At 46.0% G+C, this 23,275-nt stretch overlaps 1 protein-coding gene across 1 annotated transcript in view; it reads left to right on the top strand.

Moving 5' to 3' along the window:
• The window catches only part of KCNQ2 (potassium voltage-gated channel subfamily Q member 2), a 65,431-nt gene that overhangs the window by 29,600 nt on the left and 12,556 nt on the right, over positions 1-23,275 (top strand). Inside the window, exons 4-7 of the mRNA XM_035122638.3 lie at positions 308-337; positions 13,193-13,416; positions 16,267-16,378; positions 17,712-17,843. Of these exons, the coding sequence (XP_034978529.3) occupies positions 308-337; positions 13,193-13,416; positions 16,267-16,378; positions 17,712-17,843 (498 nt within the window). The remainder of the gene's footprint in view (positions 1-307; positions 338-13,192; positions 13,417-16,266; positions 16,379-17,711; positions 17,844-23,275) is intronic.

The following is a 23,275-nucleotide window of genomic DNA, read 5'->3' as shown; positions in this document are numbered from 1 at the left end:
GCAGACACAGGAGCGGAGCCAATTCTGGTGTGCCTGCCGTTGCATTTGCACCGCACCAACTTTCCTGCTGCCTCGCTCCTCCTTCTCTCCCTCTCAGTAAGCAAGAGTAACCCACCTGCCGGAAAGCTAGCAAAACCACTCTGCCACATCTGACGAGCTGCTTCTACGTTGAATATCTCTGTGTGCCCCATAGTCCCCCCCCCGCCTTGTCACCATCTTCTCCTCTTTGTCTTCAACTGTGAATACAGTACAATTCTCCCTCTTTTGCCTGACTCCACTGCTAATCGACTTTTGCTTCTGTTTTAAGGAAAGAGCAGCAGCCTGAGCCATCTCCAAGGTCTGTATGTTTTCAGAGAATTCATCCCCATGCATTCTCACTATTCTCTATCTCTCTATCTCTCTCTCTCTCCCTTTCTCCGAGTTTCCGTTCCTTTGTGTCATGCGTGTTGATGCTCGTGGCGACAAGGAGCTGAGAGCCATTCAAATAAACATTGTAAACCTTCGACGTGCTTGCAATGATGAGACCGATGATGTCCGCATGCCTTGTAAATGCCCGTAAAGATGGCCCCTTGATTATTTTCCCTTCTTTCCAATGGCAACACGCCATTTGACTGAGTGGAGTCTCTGGAGTGGGTTGCTGCGGCAGCATCAGAACTAAGGCTGAGATGTGGCATGTATATCCATCAGAAATGGATTGAAAAACCTGGGAAAGAGCTATTATCCCCATGTGGAAAACAAAAGGAGCCCCTTTCAACTTGCCTTTCCCGAATTGTGTGATAAAGAGGTGGTGGTCATTCTCCACGTTCCCGTCTCCCCTCCCCTGTATATTTCTGCCTTTCTTTTGGTCATGACAGTAATGAAAGAAAGGATATTCATGTACCCACCAACATTTGTCACACATCATCGTTTTACAGCAAGTAGATTCCCACCTTGGCAGAGAGAGAGAGAGGAAAATGTACGAGCCCCTCTTTGTAGAGACATCTGGCTAGTACAGGTCAATAAAAAACAAAGTACATTCCCCATTGCGCTTAAAAACACACACATTGGCATTTCCACATTTACATTCTGATTGTGGAAGCTGGGGCTCACTGCGTTGCCGAGGGTCAGGCATGATGCTGGTCCTCTGTTGGCTTCTGTCACACCTGGCACCTGAGCATCTCCTGGTGCAGCTGTGCTGGTAAGGATAACAGTGCTCTGCTGCTACTTCTGTAGCACTGATGGAGGGTGGAGGAACCATGAATTGCCTCCCTGCTAGTAACCTTTTGGGCTAGGGACCAAGCAGAGGTGGTGCCATCATCTCCATAGCAAAGGCAGGTAGAGGAGTTTTCTACTTGTCAGGCTTGCAAAAGGGCACTTTAGTTACTGTGATGCTATTCATGCATTGCAACCAATGGCGACTTACACGTTCTGCGAGTGTTAGATCTGTCAGGTATGTTGCAGAATCACCAAAGTCTATAGATCAAGGGTAGGCAACATGGTGGCCTCCATACGTTGCTGTGCTTCATCTCCCATCACCCTTGAACATTGACTGTGCTGGCAAGGGCTGATGGGAGTTGTAGTCAACCAGCATCTGGAAACCACATTGGTTCTCCCTGCCGTAGCTTATTTACAATGTTTTCAGATTTGATTCTCAATCAAGAAAGCTAGTGTTCTGCCAGGCAGATATCTACGGACTGAAAGTGTGCTTTAGTTTTAAGACAGCTCGGTGCACAATAGTAGCTGACATGATGTTGAAGAGGAAAGTCCGTTTTGGAGGTTCATCTGATGGGTATATGTTGAGCTTTGAGACATAGCATTGTTCCCACATGAGATGTTAACACTGTACTCCATTTCTTTACTTTGCAAATCTTGCAATAGCTCCTAAAAAGTTAGTCTTGCAGGAACTGTGTAGTTCTGGGTTCATATGGTGCTGGTTTGGGTGGCATTCAACTAATTTTTTTCTTAGACCCACTGAAATTCATGGACCTAACTCAGTCATTAGTTTCAATGGGTCTAGTTTGAGGAAAGCTTAGTTAAACATCGCTCTTAGCTACTGACTCTGGTTAGAGATTTTGTTCAGTTTTGATATAGGATTTTGGAACACAGGTAAAACTGCAGCGAAAACCAGATAATCAGTTGGTTATTCACCTGGGTTTAGAATCTCTGGGAATACTAAATATTTGTAGAACTGTTTGGAGAGAAGAGTTTCAGAGAAATCTGTGGGCCTAACTAATTGCTTGCTATATGAGTGTATCAACCTGTGTTTCTCCAGCAATGTTTAGTTAAAAGAAATGCAGTGTATTGTTGCATCGGGTTCAAGGTTTCCCTCTGCTGCTCTGCTTCATTGGCTGCTGCTTACAAGAGGTGGGGGGACTGATCCTGACAATATGACACCGTACATTCCCCCCCCCCGACATTATGAGGATATGAGGAAAATGTTGCCTGTGTTAAAGTCTAGGTTGGCTTTCTGCCACAGACATTCAATATTTTCAGGTGATTTAATAATTTCAAGCAACAGTTTGCAACAGATGCCTGTATGTTCCAGCTACAAGACTAGCAGGGTGACAAGTTCATTCATTTATTAGCTGTATATCTGACAATTCCTCCAAGGAGTTCATGCGTCTTCCTCCCCAACCCCTTTATACTAACATGATTCAGTTGCTCATCTCAAAATTGGCAGAGCAATCCAAGCCCAGGATCTGCTGTGCTGGAGGGAGCTTGGATGACGTCCTTCTGACCCAGCCTTGCCCAGCTCTGCTGGCCTCCACTGTTGGAAGAACTCCACCATTGGTGGAGAAGCTCTTCTAAGAAGAAGCATGCAATGTGCTCGCTGAAATGTCGGGTGGGGTGGGAGCTACCACCAGTGACATTCCTGTTGGCACTAGCCAACAGAAACACCCCTGAAACGGTGTTGGGGGATGAGGGACTGCGCCAGCACAGGATCCAGAAAATCCAGCCCTCGTGTGACAACAATGGACCCAATTCAGGCTTCTCCACTGTTCATGCACACGAAAGCTCATACCTATGACAAACTTAGTTGGTCTCTAAGGTGCTACTGGAAGGATATTTTTTTATTTTTTTGTTTTGACCACGTCAGACCAACACAGCTACCTACCTGTAACCCCTTCTGCCCTAGCCAGCATGAGTAGTGGCAGGGCTGTGGACATCACACCTGCCTTTTTTTTTTTTGCACAAGTGCGATACCCCAGTGAGTTAGCAACCTGGGAGACAAGTTAAGCGTAGAAAACTACTCTTGTCAATGTGCCAGGCTGAGCTTGTGGGTGGATGCACTCAGGGCAGTCTCGAGCAGATTGCGCGCCCTGGCGCTGAGGGGCGGAGATCGCTCCGGCGCCCCCGCCCTCGCAGGGCGCAGCATGGTTGCTTACCGGCCCGGCGCCCTGGTGCACCAGCGCACCACGCCACCGGGGGTCTACCTAGAGCCAGCACTGGATGCACTTCAAACAGCTCCTAGGGATGATACAGCTATTCCCTGACCTACCTTTTTCCAGTCTGGTAGTTTTTGCGCTTTATTTATTGACTGTGGATTTATCTCACCTTTCCTCCAAGAAGTCTAGCTCCTTCCTCTCCTCTTTCCTCTCTGTTGTCCTCACATGAACCCTGTGAGAGAGGCCAGGCCAAGAGAAACTGACCAGCCCAGGGCCACCTAGTGAGGCATTTGGACCCAGGTTTCCTCCATCCAAGTGTGTGTCATGAATTCTGCTCATATGGATCCAGAGGCGACCCCAATGTGTAGTTAGCAGAGTGAAAACATAAAAACGTTGCAGGATTTTTTTTTAAAAAAAAAATTAGACCAGAGGCAATCAGTTCTTCATCCAGCAGAGTTTACTGAAGGCAAATGAACATAATGGTCACAAATCCATACACCTTCAGGATCGGCAGAGTCCATAAGAAATCTAGTTGCAGCATACTTAATTTAAACTTATAATAAGACTAAAACCTCAACACCAAGCATACTATGTAGAGAACCCCACACTAGAAGGAAAGAGCGACAGAAAGTGAAACCCAGGCTCCTTCTGGCCTATTATTATAGTCTGGCAACCTAAAAGCAACACGTCAGGCTAATAATTTGATTACAACACTTTATGTAGCTACTAAATTGTATCTTATTCATATATTTAGCAGTGTGTTGGTGTTCCAGAGGCAGGAGCAGGACAGTACTTCCTGGATAACCGACTATTTCAAACTTTGTATTTCAAACTTTGTTCCTCGGCAAATAAGAGGTCCTAGAGCAGGCACCCCCAAACTTCCCATCTTCCCCAACCACTGGTCCTGTTAGCTAGGGATCATGGGAGTTGTAGGCCAAAACATCTGGAGGGTGTTTGGGGGTGCCTAGAGGCTACATAAGTTGCAAATGGTTCAGCTTTCACTGATTCAGTGAATAGGTCGTCTATATAACCAGGCACATCTGTGCTGTGGTTGGGACTTTATAGGCTACTTATTTTGGAAGGCATGTTGCCTCAAACTTGAATTATTCTCCATTTGATACGCCATCCAAAAAATCCCCTACTTTGGGAAATTCGCTTAAGTTACATTAGTTGGTGTTACCTTGTATAAATTGTATGCCACTTTATTTGAATGAAGATACAATTTAGTAGCTGTACAGTTTAGTTGTACAGTGGAACCTCGGTTTATGAACACCTCGGTTTCTGAATTTTCGGTTTATGAACGCCGTGGACCCATCTGGAACGGATTAATTCACTTTCCATTACTTTCAATGGGAAAGTTCGCTTCAGTTTATGAACGCTTCAGTTTATTAACAGACTCCCGGAACCAATTACACCTATGCTTCGGGTTAAGTACGCTTCAGGTTGAGTACTCCGCGGACCCGTCTGGAACGGATTAATCCACTTTCCATTACTTTCAATGGGAAAGTTCGCTTCAGTTTATGAACGCTTCAGTTTGTGAACAGACTTCCGGAACCAATTGTGTTCATAAACCGAGGTACCACTGTAATCAAATTATTAGCCTGATGTGTTGCTATAAGGTTGCCAGATTTTTCTGTTCACAACACCGGAGGTCTTTGCTGTCTGTTATTATAGTCAGCATAACCTTGAGTGAAAGAGATAACAGAACCAGTTTAAACCAGTTGTACTCAGCTTCTCTGAAGGAATAACCAAAACATCAGGAACCTTCTGCTTCTTTGTAGGCGGAACAGAAGCTTGCTTGTTAGCCAGAAACTTCCAGCTTGCACCAGCTTGTATCACACAGAGAAGCTTCCAGAACCCTCTTGAGTTGAATAGAATAGGAAAGATCTCTACACTTTAAGCCAGTACTTTCTGTACCAAAAAGAAATTGCAAACTGACAGTGTGGCATTCTGTCCATTAGCTCACACACACTCTCAACCCTCTGCGCTCACCATATAGTGCAGGGGGCGGCAAAGTTTTTGTGGCTTGGACCAGTTCACGGTCCCACAGACGCCGCGGTGGGCCGGAGTGTGTGTGCGCGCACCCAGGTGGTTTCCCTCTACAGCAGGGGTCCCCACCCCGCAGACTGTGGGCTTTATGTAGCCCCTAATCTCTTTCTGTGTGGTCCCCAAGTTGCTTGGCTGCAGCTGTCACACTCCTGGCTCCCCACCCCCCGTAGACTTGCACTGCTTCTCATGGCCCCGAGCAGCACCATCTACTGCTGCTCTCCTCTCTTTTCCCTGTCATTTCCTGAAGAAGCACACCGGCTTCATTGTTTCTTCTGGTCTCACCACTATCATGGTGCCATCTGAGATCTTGCGAGAGCCTCCCACAGCCCAGTAAGCAAATCTGACAGCTTAAAAGCTCTTCCATGTTGGGAAAACCCTGTGGAAAAAAAGAAGGCCTTTTAAGCTCTCCACCTTCCATGCCTTTTATTTGTGTGATTTCAATCAGCCGAACTTCAAGTGCATAAAGTTGAAATTGCACATGTTAAATGCGTGCAAGGTGTGACCGCACTGTGTGTTCGAAAATGGATTGAGTTCAGGTTAGCATTTCTTAATTGGCCTTTGAACTTAATCACATTAGTACCACATCCCAAAAACAGTGCATGGTAGTTTACTTGGAGTAGACCCACTGAAGTCAATGGACTTAACTAACTTAAGACAGGTAGAGAACGTGCAGGATATTACCACTCGCCCACTCCAAATAGAAAGGTCTACTTCTGTGCTCCTGAAGTGATATGATCACATATAAATTGAATTCTAAGATTTCCCTTGCCCTATTTTGAGAATTTGCTGGGGACAGAATGGATGCCACTTATCTTCAGTGCAGGGCCAGCCCTCCCATGAGGTGAGATGAGGCGGCCGGTGCAGTAGATCCTCATATAGATCTTTATTCCTCCCATCTTCCCAATGTAGATCTCCACTCACCCTTTCTTCCTTGGTGGTGAGAGGGGTGCCATTTTGCAGTTTGCCTCAGGTGCCAAAATCTCTTGGGCTGGCTATTGTATGGTAGTTTCCCTTTCCCCATCCGTTTCAGTAGGGGCAGATTGCTTTTAGCGCAGGGGTTGCCAACATGGTGCTGTCCAGATGTGAGTGGACTACAACTCCCATCACCCCCAGCTGGCATGGTTGGTGGTCAGGCATGATGGGAGTTGTAGTCCAATAGCTTCTGGAGGACGCCATGTTAGCTAACCCCAGCTTAGTAAATCAAATGCAATTTAAATTAATAATAATGTAAAATTGTGGGGGTGGGTGGGGGTGAAGATGAAACACCACAGGGCAACTGACACCCCCCTCCACCAAATTGGTGATAATCTTAGGTAGCTTGGGTTTGCTCAAAAAGTTCTACAATCATTTCAAATGGCAGTCTCATCAGCATAGGAAAATTAATAGGGATACATGGGGTTGTGTTTAGCAGAGAATTCTGGTTCCTGGCAGGGGATGCTGTAGATCAGGCATCCCCAAACTACAGCCCTCCAGATGTTTTGGCCTACAACTCCCATGATCCCTAGCTAACAGGACCAGTGGTCGGGGAAGATGGGAATTGTAGTCCAAAACATCTGGAGGGCCGAAGTTTGGGGATGCCTGCTGTAGATTAAGGTTTTAACTATTCCCTCCAGAGATTGGGGGCAGAAGGAGCTGCGGATGGACTTGTGGTCGGGCTGTTGATGAAAATGTCAAATGACAGAGGCAGCCCTTCCATTTGTTTTTAAACCCCTCGTATTATTGGGGTGCCTGCAGGAGACTCGCAGAATCTCTATGTTAGTCTGGCCCTGTGCCAGGAAACCCCCTACCCTACTGTATTTGATGAGTGGTCTTGTTCTTTCAAGAAGAGACACCTCTGGTGCTTTGCCAGGAAAATGGAGCCGGGCGTTCTTGAGAAAGAGAGTGCGGATTCTGTTTGAACTTGCAGCAGAGGCTGCCGAGCAGAAGGAGCGATGCTCAACATCCCTTCCGGTACTGGAATGGAAGCGTTACGCTGCCAGGTTCCCTTTCTCCCTGCCCCCTTCCCAGCGCAAGCCAAAGAGGCTACCCCCTTCTGCATTTTAAATTTGGCTGAGAGGTTGCTAATGGTACTGAGCCGGCTCTCAGGGTGTGCCCTCTTGACTTATTAAAACAGCTCATTTGGGGCGGACAAGAAGAGAAAGGAAGGTGGGTCGTTGGGCCAAACCAGATGTTGTAAGAGATGTTGCATCTTTGCGACCCCAGAGGAGGGAGGTGTAAAGCTCAGTGACATCACATCAGACATTTGAACCACACGTTTCCACAGAGAGAAGGAGCAATAGTGGCAGAGCTTTGGCAGTTCTGGGTCATGCATAAATGCTAATTTGATTGATAGCGCAATGTGTACCTCTGCCTTGTTCTTTTCTGTGGGTGAAATTCACACCTTTTAGGCCTAGTGCTTTTCTCTTGGTATAAAACATTGGAGAAAAGATGCCAAATGCCAACAAAAAACGCCAGTAATTGATACTTAGAAGGGACAAACAAAAATGACAAAATAAGAGCAGAGGTGGAATATATAATTCAGTTGAATTCAGCGGGAAGCTATCCCCTTTAAGTTTTGCTAGTTGCATAAGTAGATCTTTGCAAGCATTGGGAAATGGTGATAATTAATATCTGGCAGAAACTGCAGAATTCAAGGTAACTTGAGAGTAAATACTGACTATATAGAAATGGGAAAGTATCTCTGCTTCTTCCTCCAATGTGTCGGGAGGTGGAATGTGCCAGTTTTTAGCAAGTATGGAAAATGGCAGGATTAATATTTGGGAGGCGGGAAATTACAATGAAAATTTTCTAATTGATTTGAGAAACATTTTCAAGGGCTCCGTGTACCATTAGAGAGGCTGCGGCCGAGGAAGGCATTTCTGATGCAGAAGGGACAGTTTGTAGAGTTATTTTTTATTGCAAAGCTGTCCCTAAGCCACATTTTTATTGTGCTTTGCATTTGATGGAAAACAAAACAAACAAACCAAAAACCCCATCTTGGATCCATAATATCCCCAATGAATGTGTCCCCCTCCACATCACTTTCTGCAGTTGATCAAAGTTTCCTGTTTGGCATGAGCCATCTGGTCTAATTTCTCCGCTCTCCCCTCATTTCCAGTAAAAGCAATCCGTCCAGAAAGTCACTTTGTGGATGCTGCTCAGGAAACTCTAGGTACCACGGGAATTGCTTTGCACTGAACTAATCCAAAGCTGCACGACTCATCCTCTCTATTTTCTGTCTCTTTCTTTCCCCTGCTGCCTTCTGTTCTGACCACTCATCTGCTTAATAGAGGTGCAAAGGGAGGCCCTCCAGAATGTCCTCTGGCGGCCAGCCCACATTGCCTGCTTCTGTGTTTTCCCAATGAGACCAAATGCGGAAACCGCGAGGTGTGATCTTGCCTTAGCCAGAGTCTTTCTTAGCAAGCTAATAAGGTTAATAGTGACAAAAGAGAGAGGGTATTCGGGGAAAACACTACCCTGGAAAATAAAATAAACCCTGAAAAAGAACAACACCAAACCCGCTCTAATCACTCGCAACTTGGGGTTTTCTAGTTTATTATTAAATAATTCAAATTTGGAAGTACATACAGTGGTACCTCTACTTACGAATAACTTCTTACGAATGCTTCTACTTACGAATGGAGCTCTGTCCGCCATCTTGGATGCGGTTTAGATAGGATTTTTTTTTCTACTTACGAATTTTTAGATAGGGTTGCTTCTACTTATGAATTTTTTCTCCCAATGCATTCCTATGGGATTCGACTTACAATTTTTTTCGACTTACAAATGTGTGTTTGGAACGCATTAAATTCGTAAGTAGAGGTACCACTGTATATTGATTGTATCGTAAGCCCGCTGGACTGAATACATGTGAATGGGCTTCTCCTTAATAGCTCTGGATTATGGTATTTGAAAACATACATGGCTTTTCCAGCACTTCTGCTTTGCAGTCACAGACCACTAATCTTCCGCACATTGTAGCTACAAGACCCCTAACTGCCTAACTGCAAGTACCACTGAGCAAGATTTGGGCATTGATGGAGAGTGGGAACTCAGATGACTGATCCCAGATTCCAGTTCATTCAGCATCTCTTATCCGTCTGTCTCTGCGACAGTTAAATCAGCTTGAAAGACTTTGCAGCCATGTGTCTTCTCTTAGGGCTATTAAACTACTAATTCTTCCCTCTGCATGCTTTGGACAGTGGACTCATCTTTTATTTTTTTGCACTTAAGTGTGGACTTTGCCAGTGCAAGGCTGATTTAGAATGCCACAGGATGCTTGCGAAATGTGATTGATGTTTGTCAATTGCAAAATGTGATCTGTTTGTCCGTTTTTGGGATCCAACCCAGCTCCTCAAACCATCAGTCTTTCGTTTCTTTTCGTTTCTTTCAGTTAAGTATCCCACCATTCAGAGGCAAGAGACTACCACCGCAATCCTATGTATGTCCCATTGAATACATTGGACTTACTCCCAAGTAAATAGGTACTGAGTTGCAGCCTGCATTAGGAAGATAAGCTTGGGTTCGCATTGGTCTTAAATCCAGTGCTTTGGTTTTGGATTTTAAGCATATGACCTGCCTGATTCCTCCTTTCCTTGAGTTGTGAGTCTTTAGCTGCCCATAAAAAATGTTCCTCAGAATTGTGGAGAGAGAAGGCTTGTTTATTCATCCCCATTCTTTTGCAATCCGTGAGCTCACTGGTGAAAGATTTAGCAGGCATTTGTCTACTTTTATACTTTGTATGGTGCTTAGGGTTACTTTGCACGCAGTATGATTATTAGAATCATTTCCCACAGTATCTTTGAATGTTCAGGATAAAATTGTGGTTTTTAAGAGTTGTGATAAACTATGGTTATATGCTGGTAATTTGGAATTAGTCCTCCTGACAATACTAGCAGTTGGTAAGAGCAAAAAAAAAAAAAGTCAGATAATGTGCTTTTCCCCTGCTCCAAAATGCAAGTAAATTTCAGGGGAATCCTTAGCAGAGTGATGGTAAAGAGAGAACAAAAATGTTCCCTGAGATGTTGTGCAGAGAGATGCAGCCCTATGAGAGAGTTTTTGCAAGAAAGTTGGAAGCAGCCAACATTTTATATTACGTAAAGCAAGTGACGCCAGCGAGCATTTCAAATATTCTGATTATTTCTGCTTTTAGTTATTTTTATTTATTGACTTGATTTTTTTGGCGGGGGGAGTGGGCAGCTGCTCCCTGCCTCCCAGGCTACACCCATGGTGGGCTTGAGCCACACATTGGGTAAAAGATTTCTGCAATGCAGGGGGTTGGACTAGATGACCTCTGTGCTCCCTTCCAATTCTATGATTCTGTGACTTTGTATAGATGGAGACATGCTGCTGAATCAGCTGCAAATGCCTGCCATTGCCCCACCTCCTTTCCGGTTCTTGTTCTCCCTGTAGAAATTTCCCTGCATGTTGCAGCTGCTTGAGCTGGAAAACAGGTCCCTGGTGAAGGAAAAAACCTTAACATAGCCGGGGGTCTGCCTCTGTCCTTAGAGACTTGTTTGTTTTCCATTACGCCAGGAGGTTGGTTTTTTTTTGGGGGGGGGAGTTCCTTTTCATTATGAGTAATGGGCTTTCAGGGGCTGCATTTCAGTGCATTAGCAGCTCCCCATAATTAATGTAAGATTTTATTTTAAAAGCATAACCAAGCACAGTGAGAGGTTACTAAACAATTCCTGAAGGGAAAGGCAGGCAGTTGCAGAAATAAAAGTCTCTATAAGAGTCGCTTCGGGAAAGACCTGGGTTAATTTTTTTTTTAACAAAGCGTTGATTAAAAATGTGAAGAAATATATACCATATTTATTTATTACCCCACTCTTGAAGGGGGGGGGGAAAGGCTCACAGAGCAGCTTGCAGATATTAAAAAGACCATCCCTGCCTTCAGGCAACACAAAAAGAAAAGGGGAGGAGGAGGGTGAAGGAACAAAGCAAACTCTGGGATTAGGTCAGGCATCCCCAAACTTCGGCCCTCCAGATGTTTTGGACTACAATTCCCATCATCCCTGACCACTGGTCCTCTTAGCTAGGGATCATGGGAGTTGTAGGCCAAAACATCTGGAGGGCCGCAGTTTGGGGATGCCTGGATTAGGTCTTTGCTATATAGCAATCAGCTGGAATGGAGATTTCAAGGACAGGAGGAGTTGCTGGTCAATCACCTGAGCTGACGGAGAGGTCCTGTGGTCTCACCTCTTCCTCTTCAGCAGGCTTATGGAAGGGGGTCCTGCTAGGTGGAAGTCAGGAAGAAGCCTGATCAATATATATTGAAAGCCTTGTCTCTTGTCTGGTCAGCAATGAAGCAGCAGCAATGAAACGGGAGAGCTTTGATTTCTGGATTTTGGCTCTAGCCTGGCCCCCGACAAAGAGAGTGTTATAGGATCACCTGCACACGCTTGATAAACCTCTAGCACCTTCAAGCCTCTGGGCAGAGAGGCGGCCCTTCTGGGTATCATGGCTAGCAGCCACCGGGAAACATCCTACGTGAATTTATTCTGTCTTTCCAGGAAAGGCTTTCATGCTGGTGAACAGTTTAGCACTTAATGTGGTGGTGGTGGTGGGAGGTTAAATAAAAGCACAGCTTAATCCTCAGATGCACATAACTCTGGGATTAAATGTTCAGTAACGTAAAGTGGGGAATCTGACCCAGAAATCCTCGGTGATGTGATTGTGCGCAGGTACTTTTGATATGCAGGAAAGCAGATGTTATCAATGTAAAGTAGACTAGCGGGTATTGGTGGAGGTGGGGGGACAGGAAGAAAAAGCAGCATTCAGAAAAGTTGGCGTACAGGAAGTTTTGGATATCCTAGGCGCCAGGCGAAAATGTTCCTCTTCAACCACGCCTTTGGCTGACTAATATTCTACAGCCTTTTAAATGTGTCTGTGGGGAGGGTGGTGGTTATCGTTTCGCTGTTTTGCTTTACTTATTTTCATGTTTTTATCTTGTATTTTGTTCTGTGAGCCGCCCTGAGATCTTATGATGAAGGGCAGTATACAAATCTAACAAATACAATAACTGTCCTAAAAGATCAAGCTTACAAAATGCCCTTAAATACCTTTGAACTAGGTAAGGCAAAGCCATCTGACAAAATGCATGCGTAAAATGCTATGGAAGATGGCTGCCTCCTTCTTGGCCGTGACACAGAACTTTGCATGGTGGGTAATGAGGCCAGTTACCCACTTTCTAAGGTCTTCTTTTCCCACTTCACAAAGCAAGTGAGAGAATCAGGAAGGTTTCGAGTCTTGCACCCACATTGTGTGAGCCTGGTTGATTGATCCAGGCTCTCTAGACTCTTATTGGCAGAAATGGTTTCTGCAGGTATATCTTAGGAGAGTCTTTCTTCACTATCCCGCTCAGACAGGGATCAAGGTCCAGATTTTGAATAGTTGACCCTTACTCGCGTTCCCCTGTCTACAACAGCTACCGTACCCCACCGCTTTGTGCCCCTCGCCTTTCCATTTGCCCTCGTCAGACCCTCACATCCCAAGACCACTTTCTGTTTACATGTCCATTCCTCATCGATGCTCATCGATTAACGACCCCCACCTCATCTCCATCCATCGCCATGGAAACCTTCCCCGAAATGCCTTTTTTCCGGACCGGCCTAGTGTCTTAAAAGCCACATCTCACTGCCGACGCTTCAGCTGCCACTGCTTTGAAAGACAATCGATATTGAATGGCTGAAGGGGAGCCGCCATGGTGTTTTTGGAGTGACTTCCCCTTGCTTGTCTCCCCCCCTCCCCTTTTTTCTTTTTTTTGGTCTCTTGTCTTGGTTTGTCTCTGTGCGCAGTCAAAAGGTCAGCTTGAAAGATCGTGTCTTCTCCAGCCCTCGAGGTGCGGCCACAAAAGGTAAAGGTTCTCCTCAGGCCCAGGGGATACGGAGGTCCCCCAGTGCGGACCAGAGCATCGAAGACAGTCCCAGCAAAGTGCCCAAGAGCTGGAGCTTTGGAGACAGGAGCCGAGCCCGGCAGGCTTTCCGCATGAAGGGAGCCACGTCCCGTCAAAATTCAGAAGGTGAGGCAGCTCAGAGTGGTGGTGATATATTATGAGTCGATTCGCTGCATTTATAACCCATGCTTCATCATCCTCATCCTCATCCTCATCATCATTTTATTTGTATGCTGCCTTTCCATAGTTGAAATTATGCTCAAGGCAGCTGACAACATGACAAGATTGACATAATTACAAACATAACAGAAGTCATAAGCAATAAATAAAACACATCAAAAAGCACACAACCCAATGGAAACAATTTCTACATAAATCCTAAGATCTAACACTAAAGATACAACAGTAATATCAATAACAGCAACAAGCTCTCTCAACCCCTGGTAAACAATACTCTGGCCCAAGAATTTGTTCAACAGCCTCAGCTTTTGTAGTTGGAGTCAGTCAGCACTCCAGTCTCCCAGGCCAGGTGGGAAAAGGCCAGCCAGGCAGGGTGCAGGTCTTCCAGGGCTCACAGCCAAGATAATAGCTGCCAAGTACCCCGTTTTCCCCGGGAAACCCCCTGTTTTTACTTACCTTTTCCCGGTGGTCCCCCGTATCACTTCGTCTCCCGTTTTTCTCCGTTATTTTCTCCTGCCGGCGGCCAATTTTTTTCTTTCTGATTTGCCCTTCTATGGGCACAAAAAATGGCCGTCGTCGGCTTCAAAAGTCGCATCTACGCATGACCGGAAGTGCGTAGGTGGGACTTCCGGTGTCGGCGGCAGCCATTTTTGGTGCCCATAGATGGGCGGGGCGACACTGGAAGTTGCGTCGACGCACTTCTGGTCATGCATAGAAACTACTTTTGAAGCCGGCGGCGTCCATTTTTGGTGCCCATAGAAGGGCAAAGCGACACTGGAAGTTACGTCGACGCAACTTCCGGTGTCACACGGCTGCCGGTCCCGGATTCTGCAGTCCGGGACTTGGAAGGTAAGGCCAAGATGGTCTCATTTTAAACGACACAGATAAAAATGATAAACAATTGAAAAGAGGAGCCCTCTCTGCTGAGCAGCAGCCACAGTCCTCGTGAAGCCTGACAAGCCCCCGCCCCCCAAGCCAGGTGGAGAGAGGCAAGAGCAGGGCCCTTCAGGCTCTCAGCAGGCAGTTCTCTGAGAGTCCTTCTCTGCTCCTACCCAGGAGCTCAAGGCAGTGCCCGTGGTTCTTTCCCGCTTCATTTAATCCCCACAACCCTGTGCGGCAGAGGTGCCATCTTGTGTCCAAGATTGCCCCGCCCCCATGTGAGGTGTCAGCATGTGACATAATGCGTGCAACATCACATTATTAGGAGGAGGCCGAGCGTGGTGCCCAGCACGGCACAACTTCCTCTCTCATGCTCAGGAGGAGCCAGCTCCTGAACCATGCCATGCTTGGCTGGGTGATCGGCCTCCCCTGCCCCCTCAACATCGAGGGGGCCTGGCCTTGTGCCAGCAGATTTTGAGGCGCCCGAAGACCTGCCCCTAGGAGCGGCATGCCTGCTGTGAGGTAGGTTAGGGTGAGAGGCAGTGACCGGTGACCTCTCTGTGGTGCAAGCCTGGGCAGTATGTGTGGAGGTCCTGGGCTGCCCAGATGACAAGACCCCTCTCTCTATGCACACATACCTTCCTTGTATGCAGGTGTCCAGCGACCCACATCCAGTGGAGCTGTGGGCACGCTATTACCATTAGCAGAGTATCAGCAAGAAGCGAGGCTGTAGGTATTTGGCATTGTGAAAGCTTCTTTATTTGCAGATCAAAACAACAAACATGGCTGAGTATGAGCAGCCATGGAAGTACAAAAGCACACAAAACGGAAGTGCAATGTGTCTGAGTTCCGTTCTCACACCCCTATCACTATGGAATGTAAACGGTGGATCACGAGATCCAACAGCAATGAGAGAATGAAATTACTAACACTTTCGGCCTCAATAATGTGGTCCAAAGGAAAGCAGAACAAGACATTTGGCACCAGCTTAGCTGCAGGACTTGCTGGAAGGAGGCATACAAGGCCCCATCCAACTGTCTTAGGAACTCCTCTCCAGATTTGTGTAGAGATTACTCCTCATCCCTTTCTTCTCCTGAAGATACTCTGCAAGTCAGTGGGTACTGATTACTGCTAGCATGCAGCCCCTGACTAATTATCCCTGAGGCAACGCTTGTTTTAAAATGTGGTTTAATTGGAAAGGATGTATTATTTTTTTAAAAAATGTTGTATGCCAGCCTGCAGATTTTTGGATCCGCTGATGGGGAGCATACATTTCAGTTAACCAAAGCTACTATCTAAACCTAGCTTAAAGAGACAGGGAAAAGGTGGTCTCCAGCCCCATCATTCTGCCCAGACACTGAGATCCAGCGCCGAGGGCCTTCTGGCGGTTCCCTTACTGCGAGAAGCAAAGCTACAGGGAATCAGGCAGAGGGCCTTCTCAGTAGTGGCGCCCGCCCTGTTGAATGCCCTCCCATCAGAGGTCAAAGAGATAAACAACTACCTGACATTGAGAAAACATCTAAAGGCAGACCTGTTTAGGGAAGTTTTTAATGTGTGATGTTTTAATGTATTCTAATCATTGTTGGAAGCCACCCAGATTGGCTGGGGAAACCCAACCAGATGGGTGGGGTAGAAATTTATTATTATTATTATTATTATTATTATTATTATTATTATTATTATTAAATTGACAGCAAAGATCACACACCTAATAACATTATGATCCAACGCAAAACAGTTATAGTAAAAACGGGGTACGGGGTACAAATAATAAATTATTATTATTATTAGCATCATCATCATCAACAACAACAACAACTGCAATCACACTTGCCTTGTATCCCCTGCACAATTTGCCAGGAATCAGTCACTCTCTGCAGCAATAGCTTACGATCCCTTTATCCTTCCTTGATCTAGATGCCTGCCTCCCTGGAGAAGACATGCCTGATGCCGACAACAAAAGCTGCAACTGCGAATTTGTGACTGAGGATCTGACACCGGGCCTTAAAGTCAGCATCAGGGCAGTGTGGTAAGGGAGGGAGAGGAGCGATATGTGCATGCAAACAAGGGCCGTGGGTGGAAGTGCGACCATGAGAAGTCCAAAGAGTGCTGAACAATGCCAGGGACTCAGTTGCTACAGGCAGGATTCTGCATGGCTCTCCATCGTGCATAAAATACGGCTGGAGGAAGAAGTAGCTGGCCAGGTGAGTTGGACCTGCCATGCTCGCTTCCTGGCAGGTGGGTCTCTGTTGCTTACTGGGAGGGAGAGGTGTTTAGGGAGGTCGGTGTGGTGCAGATGCGCTGGCAGAAAAGCCAGAAGGCTCCACTGGTGTGCTTGCACCATGCCAACCACCCCACCCCACCCTTCCTCCCCGTAACCCACCTGCCAGGAAGTGGCCCACCCGATGAGCCACTTCTGGTGAGAGAAGACTTCAGTTTGGCATGGGAAGGAGTAAAATGGGGAGACGAGATTCAGCAGTTAAGCAGATATCTGTAGATCAAGGTCCTATGATGGTTTGGGCTCAATGCTAAGGAATATAGTCCCTCCTTCCTTCCAGCCATGACAGCATAGTGACCTGCCCTCCTCTTGAATACCAAAAGCCCAAGTTATAGAATCATAGGACTGTAGAGTTGGAAGGGTTTCGCAGGGTCACCTAGTCCAACCCCCCTGAAATATTACGAAGCAATCTATAAGACTTTAGCTCATGTGCACTTCAAAGTACCCCACAAGGATCACCTAGTCCAACCCCCCGCAATACAGGAATCTTTCACCCAAGGTGGGACTCGAACCCATGGCCCTGAGATTAAGGGTCTCATGTTCAACCAACTGAGCTAATTCAGTGCCCTTGATTCGTACTTAAGAAGCCCCAACCACAATAAATGCTGACCTCTTCAAAGTTTATAGAAATAGTGCCTGTACAGCTTCTTTATTGGAGACTCCTTCATTGGCAGTTTTCAAGCAGAGGTTGGATGGCCCTCTGTCCCGGATGCTTTGGTTGAGATTCCTGCATTGCAGGGGGTTGGACTAGATGACCCCCCAGGTCCCTCCCAACTCCACAGTTCTATGATTCCCTGCACACTGTGTCCACTGTCCATACAATGCAAGGGAGCCATGCTTGGTCCTTGGTCTTTGCAGCATACATGCAAGCTCCTTTAAATTCCAGCACCTTCTTTCACACTAGGGGGAGCTGCTGCCGAGGTGGGAGAGCTCTCCAAGTCTGACAAGCATAGAGAGTGGGGCTGGTATAGATTTGCATGGGGCAGAAACTAATGCATTGTTGGGGGGCGGAGCTGGGGAAGGGATGGTAAAAAGGGACACCCACATGGCTGCAGGCCTCCCGTTGTCACTCTCTTCCTTCTAGTGTCATGAGATTTCTGGTGTCCAAGCGGAAGTTCAAGGAGAGCCTGCGGCCCTACGATGTAATGGACGTCATTGAGCAGTACTCAGCCGGACATTTGGATATGCTCTCCCGGATCAAAAACCTCCAGTCCAGGCAAGAGTCCTCCCCTCTTTCAACCTCCTGCCTCCCGCTCTCCATTGGGCAAGTGTTCTCATGGTGGAAGGGTGACCTTTTTTGACCGTCGCCCACCTAACGTTTTCTTTCTTTTCCTCCAGGAGTAAGGACTGTGTGTGTGTGAGTAAGGACTGCTTATATCTGGGTTGCAGGGACTGGATTTGTAGTACAGTCAAACCTTGGTTCCCGAGTGGCTTAGCTGCCAAACAAATCGGCTCCCGAATGCCGCAAACCCGGGAGTAAGTGTTCCGGTTTGCGAACGTTTTTCGGAAGCCGAATGTCCGACGTGGCTTCTGCTCGAGTGCAGGAGCTCCTGCAGCCAATCGGAAGCCATGCTTGGTTTTCGAACAGTTTCGGAAGTCGAATGGACTCCCGGAACGGATTAAGTTCGAGAACCAAGGTACTACTGTATAAAGCACGAGGCTCAGATTGGCTCTTTGGAGTCTCAGTGGGTATGACAAGCAGTGAGTGTCCCTACACAGACCCATCCCTATATGCCCAAATATTTTCAGAATGGCAGCCATGCCGGGATGGGTGGGGACTGCATAATCTGGTCTGCATTAAGGTTCCCAAGGGTAATGTAAAAAAAATTTCAGATTGAAATTTAAGGAGTCTGAAGATGTCCTTATGTCCTGTGTGTGGCAAAGGGACTGGGGAAAGAGAAATTTTGAATATATTTCTGCTATCCAACTGCGAAATTATTTTTTGCAGAAAGGACATTTTATTTCAGGCCAGTGAAGCAAAGAAAAGGCCAATGAAAATTAAGGATTTTTAAAAATATATATAAATATATGGTTACTGATTCAAAACACACTGTTAACTTTGAGATGGAACAACGTAGGATTCACCTGTGATATACAACAGTCCTTAGTAGCATGAGACTTTATATCTCTACAGGTCTTCCTTTTTATATCTTGCACATATCTGAGAGAAGTCATGGCTTTATCCTTTTCCCCTATTTGCGGACAAAGATTGTCTCCCAGGAGTCTAATAATCTGTTCTTGGAAAGGTTTTAACTTAACCTTCAGACATTTGCAAGGTTGTTACAAACAGATCGGAACTGTAACAAGAGTTCCTTCACTGAATTGATACGTGTTAGGACTGTTTCTGTGGACACCGAAGCTCAGTAGATGCCCCACCCAACAAATTAGGTTTTTGCTAATGTGAAGGGTTCACTCTCTTGGTTGCATCAGTGCGTGGAGAAAATGTTTCAGCCTTCCTTTGCCAGTATGGATCTAAGAACCCCTTAGAGATGTGTCTTAGTGGCTCTATGTGTCTCTATGGGCCAGAGGAGAACAGTCCATGAAGACTGATGGGTCCAAAGAGGACTCTTAAGTCCTCACGCTTCTTGCTGCTGGCTTTGTTGGCTGTGCGACTCTTCATCTGACTCTAAAACCGAACCCAAAAGAACTAGAGAAACGCATCATTCATTGTGCAAATGCAACTATGTTATTGAACTACAGCTCTTATCATCCCTGACTATTGGCCACGATGGCTGGGGCTGATGGGAGTTGGAGTCCAACAAGAGCTAGAGGACCAGCGTTTCCCCAAACCCAACATACCATGTGAACGGCCATGGTTTACCAGGTAAACAAGCTGGGAGGCCAGTCGTTTGTTTCGTCCCGGTCAACAGGGAGGACATTTACCACATTTCTGAAATATGGGGGAAGCAGGAGAGGGGGCAAAATTCCCCTCTCGTCTTGGCAGGATGATATTCACATTGTGGTAAGTTGTCCCCTGGAGAAACGGTTATCTGTTTCCTCTCGATATAGCCGAGGTTAAAGTTTAGCAGAGTGTCAAACGACACTTTACAGGTTGGCCTGTGTTTTCGTTTTGCTGTGTTTTCGTTTTGCCACCCTGACTGGAGAAAGGCTGGAGGAAATATTTCACCCTTCTTCATTTCATTTTTTAAAGCTTAACGTCACCTGCCCTGCCCTGCTTTTTTTACCCACAGGGAAAAGAACTGGGGGCCCTTTATCTTTCCCCCCTGTGGGTGATTTTTTTATTTTTATTTTTAAAAAACCCAATTGTTCATTTTTCAAAATGTTAATAAATAATTTGTTCATCTTTAAAAACAAAACAAAACAGTATATGGATGGCAATTTTGAGCTGACAAATTCATGGAAGGGGGAGGGCCCCAGCACCTTCTTTCTGTGCTGCTTCTGCTCAGGTTCTCAACTTGCCCCTAGCCTATTCTGAATTTTAATACATGTGATGGAGAGAAACACTGTACTTCATGTAAAGTGTCATTTGAACTTGAGATGCTTAGAATTGTCTTCAAATGAACATTTCACCAAAGGGCACTGTTCCAATATTTTTGGCTTTTTTGGGGGGGTGGGGTGGGAGGTTTGCTCCTATCAACTTCCTCCTTCACCACTCATGATACTTGTTGCTGCTCTTGTGAGGTGTGTGCCATAAGTTGTAACATTGTTATTTCCCCTACGCCTTGTTTCCGTCTCTCACCCCATCCCATCCATGGGTGTGCGTTTGCCTCCTTCAAAGCTTGTTTTCTCAAACCAGCTGAGAATGTGTTCCATGTAATGTGACAGGTGAGAAGTCTACATTCCCAATGGAATATTGCCATAATCGTTCCAAGCTTGTGTAGCATGTGTTGCCTTTCCATCGCGGAGCAGCTTCCCTTTCCGACACAAGAAGAGCTATTCCATTGTTGCTGGAAATTCTGCAAGTCCTTCGATTAATCGTCGGAATTTGGTGTGCTCCCAAATGATCAAGTTGTTATGATTACCTGCCTTCTGTTCTGAGCGGATTATAATTTTTTCAACTTCTCTTTCCCTTTGATTTCCTTTTAAGTTGTTCTTCCTGTCTCTGCAACTTTTCCAACCAAGTTTTCCTCCGACATGTTGCTTCATTATGCGTTTTGCTGGTGTCTTTTTTTCTTCTCATTTATTTTCGCCAGGATAGATATGATTGTGGGTCCCCCGCCCCCTTCAACTCCCCGGCATAAGAAGTATTCAACCAAAGGATCACCCCAATACTCGCCTAGGTTAGGACTTGCCAAAATGCCTCTTTTCCCTGATTCTTTCATTTGCTTCCTGTCAACCCCTTTTCATGCCACGTTCAATGACGGCGTTTGTCACGTGCTGCTGACGCATATTGCACCGAATGGCTTGCTCTCCTGGATGTGCTTAATTTATTTTTACTTTTAGAGACACCAAAGGTGGGCCTTCACAGCAGTGCAAACCCGGAAATGGCCAAAGGACACTTCTCCAATCATCATCATCATTTCCCATCGTTTTCCTTCGATGGAGCCATTCGAGGCTCTCTCAGCTCTTAGGCTTAGAATGGTAAAAATCACGGCATTTGTGTTGCAGGAATTTCAGTCTCCTTTAGAACAAGGAGAGCCCTTTCCTTCTAATGGAGAGAAATTGCCCAGATAGGTTTGCAATGATGCCGAAATACTTTTGGAAGGTTTTTAACTAGTGGCTCAAGGCTTATGTGCAGGCTGAGATCCAGTATGGACCCATTCTCTTCCTTGAACAGGGGGAAACTCAATAATTCCCATGTGCCCCAAAGTGTCTTCTACGATAGATGAGATGAGAAACCACGTTGCCCATTGCCCTGTGGATAATCCCAATCACATTGTTTCTTTGGTTTGCAACATTCTTCCTGCACAAAATGGTAGAACATTGCTTCCCCAATAAGCTCTAAAAGCTTATCCAAGGTTCTCCAATGAAAAGGTTACAAATGGCAGAGAAGCTTCCCTGAAAGAGAGCTTGCTCACAGCATCCATTCATCTGGAATTACAGGGGAGTGTTGAATGGGGTCCCATTGCACATGGAGTAATAGCAGTGGTTCTAATGATGCTGGACAGCATCTTGCAAGAACTGAATATTCTCCATGAAACATAACCCAGCATTCTTATGGCAGACACACAAGGGTATGTGGGCAGTCAAGTCAATATGGAAAACGTTCCCTGAATATATACAGTGGTGCCTCGACTTACGAATTTAATCCGTTCCGAAGGCACCTTCGTAAGTCGAAAAATTCGTAAGTGGAAAAACGCCATTGGAAACGCGATTTCCCATAGGAATGCATTGAAAATGGAAAAATTCGTAAGTCGAAGCAACCTTATCTAAAAATTTGTAAGTCGAAAAATCCCTATCTAAAACTGCCGCATTTATTCCTCGGATGTCAAGACATTCATAAGCGTGCGGCCATTACCCCCATTCGTAAGTCGAAAAATTCGGTTGCCGAGTCATTCGCAAGTCGAGGTACTACTGTATATAAAATCTGAAATGCATCATACTAGAGAGGCTACAATTACCCCCTGGTTTATTCTCACTTATTTCTAGTTAATAACATTTAACTGTGGCTTAAAGAGCCTTAAACACAGTAATTTTATCTAGTGCAACCAAGAACTTGTAAACTGTAATTACATCAATGTAGGTAAAGCTAAAGGGACCCCTGACCATTAGGTCCAGTCATTACCGACTGTGGGGTTGCGGTGCTTATCTCGCATTATTGGCCAAGGGAGCCGGCGTACAGCTTCCGGGTCCTGTGGCCAGCATGACAAAGCCGCTTCTGGCAAACCAGCAGCACATGGAAACGCCGTTTACCTTCCCGCTGTAGCGGTACCTATTTATCTACTTGCACTTTGATGTGCTTTTGAACTGCTAGGTTGGCAGGAGCAGGGACCGAGCAACGGGAGCTCACCCCGTTGCAGGGATTTGAACTGCCGACCTTCTGATCGGCAAGCCCTAGGCTCAGTGGTTTAACCCACAGCGCCACCCGCATCCCACAATGTAGACTGCTGTTTAATTATGAATTAGTTAATCGATCAGTCGCCTTCCATGCATGTCTCATGGCGATGTGCAGAATGCGCTAAAAACAGTTGAGAATTTACACACAAAAACAGCGTCAGATGAATTTGAAATACACCCATTGTAGAGACCTGTTTAGCTTGGAACAAAAATGTCTTCAGTTGATTGTCAACACACGAATGCTGCTTCATAGAATGGGCAGCCACAATAAAACTCCTGCTCTGAGTTATGGTAGAATGGACTTCTAATACCAAGGAACATGTTACATCTCACAGCCATGGCTTTAGCTTGGCTCCGTACCAGAGAGATCTAAAATGGATAGGGATTGAATGTCACAGCGCCAGAGGAGCTAAATCGCTGACTCTATCAGTAGTTAACCAGCTTAAGTACCTCAGCATTCCTAAACTGTAGGTAGTACTATGGGATTTTTGAAAAACAATACAATCCAGGCCCCCACACCAACTTGCTCGCACCAATTGAATTCACATCCCATGACATTTACTATCGGGTACCACTTACCCGAGATGATATGTTAACTCGGCATCTGAGCTCAGTGAGAGAAATCCATTGTGAAACAGGATTGTTTCAGTGGCTAAGCAGGTCCCAGCGGTGTAAAACAATATACATGAA

Source organism: Zootoca vivipara, chromosome 7, assembly GCF_965207765.1.
Source record: "Zootoca vivipara chromosome 7, rZooViv2.hap1.1, whole genome shotgun sequence".
Taxonomy (NCBI): Eukaryota; Metazoa; Chordata; class Lepidosauria; order Squamata; family Lacertidae; genus Zootoca; species Zootoca vivipara.
The sequence above is the reverse complement of the archived record's forward strand: the minus strand, read 5'-3'. Positions and strand labels throughout refer to the sequence as shown.